Source organism: Canis lupus, chromosome 6 (assembly GCF_003254725.2).
Source record: "Canis lupus dingo isolate Sandy chromosome 6, ASM325472v2, whole genome shotgun sequence".
Classification (NCBI taxonomy): domain Eukaryota; kingdom Metazoa; phylum Chordata; class Mammalia; order Carnivora; family Canidae; genus Canis; species Canis lupus.
Genome location: NC_064248.1, coordinates 23,469,041 through 23,478,003, shown reverse-complemented (window position 1 = coordinate 23,478,003; position 8,963 = coordinate 23,469,041). Strand labels below are relative to the sequence as shown.

At 51.9% G+C, this 8,963-nt stretch overlaps 1 protein-coding gene across 1 annotated transcript in view; it reads left to right on the top strand.

Annotated features, from left to right (window-relative positions):
- Positions 1-6,927: 6,927 nt before the first annotated feature.
- Positions 6,928-8,963, top strand: part of MOSMO (modulator of smoothened) — a 63,043-nt gene continuing 61,007 nt past the window's right edge. The window contains exon 1 of the mRNA XM_025416235.3: positions 6,928-7,081. Coding sequence (XP_025272020.1) covers positions 6,976-7,081 — 106 coding nt within the window. The 5' untranslated portion in view covers positions 6,928-6,975. The remainder of the gene's footprint in view (positions 7,082-8,963) is intronic.

The following is an 8,963-nucleotide window of genomic DNA, read 5'->3' as shown; positions in this document are numbered from 1 at the left end:
GGAGCGGACCACGGGGCACCCCGGGGCGGCGGGAGCCCTCGGGCGCTGCTCTCGGGATGGCCGCCAGGGGGCAGAAGTTGGGCGACCGTGTGGCCACAAGGCCTCAGTGGACCCCGGAAAGCAAGCGGAGGGAACATTTTGGTGGAGAAACAACAGAACTTGTGCAGGAGGAGGGAGGGCCTAGGTAACCCAGCGCCTGGCTCACAGTGGGTCCATCATCCATCCTTGGAAAACAATTGAGGCGGGAAGGATGGAGAAAGCACAGAGGAGGATGTGGCAAAGACACGAAATGGTCTGCAGAGGCGGATCATAACGAGAGGACCACAGAAGAGCACAGAAGCCCCTGCTGCGCTCCCAATAATGGTATTTTTAAATATTGTTGCATCAACAGTTCCAACTGTTTCTGGAACTGCACTGTTTTCGTGGATGTTTTGAATGAGGAAAGGCCAAGGGTTGCTCGAAAAAAAAAATGAGTCACGATTAGGAGAGGAATTAATTCTTCCTTCTTTTTTTTCCAAAATAATCTGTCCTCCCCCACACACATTCACTCACAGGACAAATATTTACTGGAAGCCCATTCTGTGGTTTGTACTGATGCTGGGGACACAACAGTAGGCAAGACAAACAAGGGCCCTATCCTTTTGGAACTCAATTTTTAAAAAGCAGATGAAGCGGATAATTTTAGGAAACTAGTAAATGATCAAAAATATATTCTAGAAGAAATAGAAGACAATGTGATGAGGTAGGTCCTGCTGTCATCCCCACTCTGATGACACAGAGAGGGTAGGTACCTTGCATTCATGCTTTCAACAAGTAGTTATCAAGCATTTACTAAGTGTCAGACGCTGGCAAAACACACCATGGGCAGGTTCCAGTTTCATCGGCTGTTTCTGTAGCTTTACCCAGACAAGAAACCATGGAAGATTTTCACTGGATAAATCCTGTCTTTGCAGAAGCTGAGACAGGGAAATGAACAGAGCCTGTCCACTTTTGTACTCTCAACCTCCAGGAGTCTCCAGCAGGTGGCTTCTTGTGATCAATCACCAGTTTCCTCCTCCAAACAGTCTGGCGAGGTGTCTGTTGGGACACCAAATTAATTCCATCATAAAATGTATCCTTTTCCTCTACTTTCCTATGAGTGGGGGGATGGTGAGAGTTTGTGGGACTAAAGTAAGTCCACAACAGAGATTTGGTGAGGGGAGTGTATCAGCACCTGGCACACAGCAGGTCCTTCTGCCTTCCCTCCATCCCAGGCTAAAAACCTTCTTGGAGCAGAGTCAAGATCACACTGATGGGCGCAGTTGCAGGACACAAAGGGTCGTGGATGCTGTCCTGTGCTGCCCAGCATCCCCTGCAGGACTGAAGGGTTGATTCCTGCCCCTCCACCCCACCTCTGCTTTTAGCTGAGCTCCTTGCCCAGGCTCACACCTTCCCAGGGCAGCTACCATTCAGTGGCTGGTCACCATAGGGTGAAAACCTGCCTCCCTCCATCCAATTCAGGCAACTCTGGAGAGCAATCCCAGCTCTGGGAGCAATCCCTCCAGGAGCTCTGGAGCGGGGAGGGGGTCCACTGAGGTCTTTTTGTGGCTGTGCTGCCACCTGAGCACCTCCCTCGACCTGGTGCTGCTTCCCCTCCCTCCCCTCACAGGTGTGGGGTCCAAGGGTACATCCCAGTAAACTCCCTGTGACTCAACAGTGTCTCCCAGAGAACCCTCCCCAACTTGCAGCAGCTAGTGCCAGGGATGGTCTGAAAGAGCAGATGCTAAGATAGGATTTGGGGGCTGGATGACTCTGCTGTCCAGGTAATCATGAGGGTCCCATCCTCAGTAGAGGAGGAGTAGCCTTCCATTCTTCACCTGAGTAAATGAAATGGTTGGGCACCCATATGATCTGCCTGTGTATCTCTTGGTATTCCTTTGCCCTACTTTGACAGTAAATGGACAAAGAAGCCACAGGCTGAGAAAATACATGACAACTAGTGGCTCAAACTCCTTAGGGATGGAGGTGTGAGCCCCCACCACCACATAAGCCACCTAGACTACCAGAGGTGCTAGCAGAAGGTGAGAGGAATTTAGGATGGGCAGGAGAGGAGGGAAGTGATGAGTGTGTCAGGCCTCAAGATGAGCTGCAGCTGCAGTGGGAGCTGTAGTTTGCTCCAATACCCTTCCTCTTCTAAGATTCCCACAGGAAGAGATGCCCACCAGGGTCCTGCTCTCATAACTGAAAAGCTGGTGGACCTGAGAGTACAATGGTGCACAGTGGCCAACATTGCCCTGTATGATCTGGTACCCCTGAAGACTGAAGGGCCTAGTCCCCAGCTGCTGGGAAGGTAGGCAGATCTCAGCTCTCTCTCAAGGAATTGCCCCTGGCTGAAAAGCAGCCTCACCCCAGGTCATGCCCCATTCCTAGCACCTCATGACTGGTCCATGCAGGTATGCAAAGGCTTGGCCCCTTTGGCCCAACTCCAAACAGCCATCCCAACTTCAGAGTTTCCCATGGGGTCTGCCAAAGCTTTCTGGGACTGCACCACCACTAGACTGCTCCCTGGGCTTCCCTGCTGCCCACCCACCCACCTCCCACCCTCCACAGGAGTTGCTCCTGAGCGCACTCAGCACACTAATCTAATCGATAATCTCTTGTCTCTGAGTCAGCTCCAGTGGAACCCAGTCTGTGAGAGGAAAGGAGATGTGAGCCAGAGGCACAAACTGTGAAACTCTGGATTTAGCTTTTTTTGTTTTATCTAATCCCAAAAACCCCATGTGCACATGTATGGTCCATCTACCACACTCCTGGCTTGTATGGTGAACTTCACCCTCTGGCAGGGGGGTAGGGGGGTAGGCGGCATGTTCTTTATCTTGTCAGGCCAAAGATACTCCTTAAAGAGAAGAATGATTACACGGTCCCTCCACAGCTTGCACCAAGGTCCCCTCTGGATTCGGCCTCTGCCGGCCAAGGCCTACCATCCATCAAGATAAAGCACACCGTGTTCACAGCCCCTTAACAGCCACAGATTGCCTGGTTTATGACTCCAGGCTGCCAGTATAGATCCATTCTGGGCGCTTTCTGGGTCCCCAAGGATTTTCTGCCTTAAGGATCCTTGTAGTTCATCTCTCTCTGAATAGAAAAGTCGTAGCTGCTTTGCTTAGGGGTGAGTGAGGGGATGGGGAAGTTCTATCACAGGAGCAGCGTGCAATGACTCGGAGTCTATTAAGTAAGATAAGGGAAAGAGGCCCAGAGACGTGACAGGATTTTCCCAAGTTCAAGTCAGTGGGGGGAGGGGAGGGCAGACTAGAATACAGTTCTTTTTTTTTTTTTTTTTAAGATTTTATTTATTGATGAGAGACACAGAGAGAGGCAGAGACATAGACAGAGGGAAAAGCAGGCTCCCTGAGGGGAGCCTGATGTAGGACTCGATCCCAGGACCCCAGGATCATGCATGCCCTGAGCTGAAGGCAGATGCTCAAACCACTGAGCAACCCAGGCATCCCTAGAATACAGTTCTGTATCCTTTTTGTTCCATCACACTGCCTCTCCCTAACCCATAGGCTTTGCCTCTGCTAAAATCTAGACTGAGATACAGAGGAGAAGCAAACTGCTCTGTCTTATAGATCTAAGGGAGGCCTAGGACTTAGAAACACCAGGTATGTTGTAAGTCAAGAATGAGATGTGGGGCTAAAAACAGGGTTAATGGAAAATCCATAAGCAAAGTATTTGGTCCCAAAATATTTGATCCTGGATGGTAAGAAGGAATGGGATCGGTAACTATTGTCTAACATGCCACCACTAATCTGGTAAAAAAATATTCTTTTTTTAACCTCACACTATTTTCTTCTATAAATTTAAGTATAGTTGACATATATTAGTTTAGGGTGTAAAACAGTGATTCGACATTCATATACATTATGAAATGATCACCACCATAAGTCTAGATACCATCATACTGCTTGTTTTTATCCTTTAATCTTAGATCCACCTTTTGTGGAGGGGCAGAGATAGGAGGGACTGGGAAGTACTGCCCAGGTAGAAGGAGAAATTTATACTTGTTTTATTTATTATTTATTTATTCTTAAAACGTTATTATTTTTTTTTTTAGAGAGGGAGATTGGAAGGGCAGAGGAGAGAATCTTTTTTTTTTTTAATCCGTGAGAGACACACAGAGAGAGGCAGAGACATAAGCAGAAGGAAAAGCAGGCTTCCTGTGGGGAGGCTGATGCAGGACTTGATCACAGGAAACACCACCCCCCATCCCACCATCCACCCTCCGCCTGGGATCATGACCTGAGCCACCCAGGTGTCCTGAGAGAATCTTAAACAGGCTCAATCTCACAACCCTGAGATCATGACCTGAGCTGAAATCAAGAGTCAGACACCTGTCCAACTGAGCCAACCAGGCGCCCCATATACTTGTCTTTTTTAAACACAATATTCAAATGATCATCATTCCACTCATTGGAGTTAGAATAGGCAAACTCTTTCAACATTTCACCTCAGGATTCTCATCAACTGCGTAGTAGACAACATTAGTGGACATTATTTGGTAATTCAGAACTATGTAGTTGGAGTTTATTCTATTCCTGGGCAACAGAAACTCTGGATAAGAAGCTAAGAATGTGATTCCATCAAACTTTTCCAGTACTTAAAAAAAAAAAAAAAAAAAAAGTGAAGCCCTCCTGCAATAATGATATGCATATCTGAATCCGTGGAATATATCAATCAGCTTCTGCCAATTTCTGTGGCAGAGGAACACTAAATGGTGTAAGAATATATTTTTTTAAATCCTTCCCCCCAGGAGACCAATGTTTGGACAGGAAAGTCTATAGACTAGCAATCAAATCCCTCCTTACCCAATCTGTGTAGTGACACTGATAACTCCCTGTGTTTTTGCAAGGCTGTTGGATTTAGTGGAATTTGAAACTTGCTGAGTTCTGTGAACGTGCAGGCATTCCGAAAATAGAGACAGATGTCACTCTTCTAGGTCTTTCTAGAGATGACCTATGCAGCATTTAAAGAGAAAAATGAGTACCCCATCTCCAGTTTGCTGCATGGGGGACTATCCAGGAAAGCGCTGGATCCAAAGGTAGGGTTAATGCTGATTTGGTCAATGAGTCATGAGAGAAAAAGAAACCTCCACTATACAGCAAAATTATAGATAGATCAATCATTAGTATTTGATCATAACAAATTATGCCAAGGTCTTGTTTTTTTTGTGGTGTTTGTTTTCTGTTTAAGCCTCTCAGGCCTCAGCTTGGTCAACCCTATCCCCCAACAACCTGGTTACTCAGGCCCAAACCTCAGGAGACATTCCTGAGGACTCTCTTTGTTTCATCCCCTCCCCCATTGTCAGTTAGCCCTTTCCTTTGCCTCCAAAACATCCAAAGCTGTACATTTTCCTCCACTGTCACCATTCTCATCCTGGCCAAAGCTGCATTTCTGTAATTTTGCCTGTTCACTGGTATCCCTGCTTTCCCTGTGGCCCCTCCCCCCTACTAATTACACCATCCTCACAGATGAAATAAGACCTTGTTAGTCTCCTGCTGAAAACCTCTGGTCCCTTTCCCTTCCACTTACAACACAATACAGACTTTTTAAGTATGGCTCCCAAAGCCAAGGCTGGCCTTGTCTACCTCTCTGTCTTTTCCTTCTACAATCCGGCCAAACAGGCTATTTACCCCCACAGTTCCTTGAATAAGCCAACCTCTTCATTGTCCCTTCCCCTAATCCTCTTTGCACTTGCTTTTCCCAGGTCTTCAGAGGTCAGGTCTTCGTGGTCCTGGCGACCTCAGTGAGCCTTCCCTGCCCATCCTAAGCTATCACCGCAGCCCTCCTCCTCCCCTGCCATCAGACCAATCCCCTCCCCATTTAATTCTTAAAGCAAAACCTGGACCGATCTCCCCACCCCCACCGCCAAGATTTTATTGATTCGTGAGAGACACAGGCAGAGGGAGGGACTCGAACCCAGGACCCCAGGATCAGGACCTGAGCCAAAGGCAGAAAGAAGCTCAGCCACCGAGCCTCCCAGGCGTCCCTGAAATGATTTTTTTTTTAAAGATTTTATTTATTTATTCATGACAGACACACACACACAGAGTTAGAGACCCAGGCAGAGGGAGGAGCAGGCTCCACGCAGGGAGCCCGGTGCCAACGCGGGACTCGATCCCGGGACCCCAGGATCACGCCCCGGGCCGAAGGTGGCGCTAACCGCCGGGCCACGGGGCTGCCCTGAAATGATCTTCAAAGATAAAACGTTAACGTGTCGGTCTCTTCCCCACCGGGACGGAAGCTTTCGGAGAGTGGGAACCTTGTCTCGCAGGTCCAGGCCGGCATCCCACTAGGTGTCGACAGTCATATGCCAAACGGGGGCAGCCCCGGGCCGACGGCTCCGAAGCGGGCGAGGCCGCCAGGAGGCGCCGGGGGCCGTTCGGGGCCGCGAGCTTCTGGGCAGGCTCCCCGACCTACGCCCGCCGGCTCCCTTCCGGAAGGCTAAAGACCGAGGGGCATCCTGTCACGAAACACTCATTAACGACGACGGCGGTGTGGTTCTTATAGGCAAGAAAGCCAAGAGGCGGCGGGTCCCGGCGGCTCGCCCCGGGCGCAGCGAGGCGGGAGTCCGAGGAGAGAGAGGCCGGCGGAACGCGGGCGGGCCCGGGGCGCCCGGGAGGGGCGGCGGGGCCGGGAGCGCCGAGCGGGGTCACGGCGGCCGGGGGCCGGCCCGGCCTCGCCAGCGCCGCGGCTTCGCTTCCGGGTGAGGGGCGGGCGGGCCGAGCAGTTCCGGGGCGGGCGGCGGTTCCGGCTGTGCGGGCCGCGCCGCGGCTGCTGGTCCCGGGCGCGCGGAGGGCGCGAGTGGCGCGCGGGGGCCGAGGGGGCGCGAGGCGGCGGCGCGGGGACTCCGGGCCCCGGCGGCGGCCCATGGGGCGGGAGGCGTGAGGCCGCGGCCTGCCCGGGGCTCGGGGGGTGGGGGGGGAGCGGGGCGGGGAGATGGATAAACTGACCATCATCTCAGGATGCCTCTTTCTGGCCGCCGATATCTTCGCCATCGCCAGCATCGCCAACCCGGACTGGATCAACACCGGGGAGTCCGCGGGTGAGCGGCGGCGCGCGCGGCGCCGGGCGGGGGATTGGCTGAGGGGCTGCGGGAGCGGAGGGGAGACCCGGCTGAGGGGGGAGCGGCGCTGGAGGGTGCGAGGCGGGGGCCGGCCTGAGGAGGGAGGGGGCGGAGGGGCGAGCGGGGCCGCGGGGGCGGGGGGGCGGGGGGGGCGCCGGGGGGCCGAGCGGGAGGGCGGGCGGAGGGCAGGGCGCGCGGTCGCGACCGCGACCCTGGGGCTGAGGAGAGCCGAGCCCCAGGCTGAGGAAAAGTGGCCGAGGGGCGGCGAGCCCCGGGCTGCGCTGGCGGCTCCCGGACGGGGAAGCAAGCAGGGTGGCGGGGAGACAGTCACTCGGACCTGAGGGACCGCGGAGGAACGAGCTTCGTCCCGGATAGAGGCGGCGGGGCGAGGGGAGGCGGCGCACCGGGGGGAGAAAGTCCGGGTGGGAGACGGGAAGAAAACTGAGGCGGCTGCGAAGGAATTAGAAACTAGGCGGGGAGCCGGGGCCGCGAGGGACGCAGCCTGTGGGGCAAAAGCGAGAACCACGGGAAAGCCGCGCGGGGAGTGACGTGCGGGCCCCGGACCCCAGAGGAGCCGCGGCCGGGTTCCAGGAGTCCCGCCCAGACAGGGTTAATGGTGCTGAGGGAGCTGGTGTGCTGGGTGCGGGGTTGGGCGGTGGGGGGTCTCCCTCCCCGCGCCCTCGCCCGTCCCCTGCCCCGCTTGGCAGTGTTTAAGACGCATGTGGCTTCCGAATTTTTTCCCTTTGAAGTCTGTGTGGTTATAATTTTGCTTTATTTTAGGCCCGGGAGCTATAATAATACTAATAATAAACTTCGTTTTATGGAGCATCTTTCATTCCAGCGCATCACAAAACGCTTTAGAGATCTTAATAGTAGTTACGAAATTAAATAACACATTAGAGTTGCAAGCAGCCCAGCAGCAGTAGCAGTGCCTGCTGTCACACCGCGGAGCTGTAGGCAGCAGAGACGAGGTGGTGCCCTCAGGAAAGAAGTAGGCATCCTTCTGAAGGGTATCCCAGGTGAATGCCCTTGCAGGGTTTTCCTCATCTTGGCCGCCTCTCTCTCTCTCTCTCTCTCTCTCTCCCCCCCCCCCCCCCCCCACACACACACACACACACACACACAGTCACACACATACTCACATACGCACTCAGACCTGTGAGACCAAACCTCTAATTAATGTCACAGCTGTCAGGAGAGCTGATCAGAATGAAGGAATGAGCTTGTTTTCTAACCGCTTGTTCAGTGCAGGTGAAGGGAGTATTGGGGGCTGGGAATGTCAGACTCCCTCCGTGAATAATTTGTTATAAAAATGTATCACTGTGCTGTCAAAGTTACTTCTTAAGTATTACTTATGGTTCTGTATTTATCCTGCAATATATTTAGCTCTTTAAAAAAGCTGTAGCTGGGACATTTGTTGCTCCCTCCTTTCTCCCTTCTCTCCTCCATCTAGATCTAGTAACACGAAATCATGCTGTCAGATTTACGGCTTATTAAAATAACACACTAAAAAATTCTCCTTTTCTTGCCTTTACAGTTTTAGCAGAGCTCTTAATTGTAAAACATATAGGATTATTTTGATGTGATTGAGCTGTTGCTAATGCTACTGTGGTAAATTTGCAATATGTAAATATATCAAATCAACACATTGTATGCCTTATGAACACAATGTCATATGTCAGTTATATCTTAGTTTTTTAAAAATTGTAAGGTGTATAAGAAAGTGTCGGGATGGTTTGGAATTTGATGAAATTGGGCTGTTTCTGAAAATGTTGACAGTGTCGATGTTACTACTAGTTAGTTTATACAGTTATATGTGTGACATCCACTTCATGGACAGTTGTTTTCAAACTATATGTGC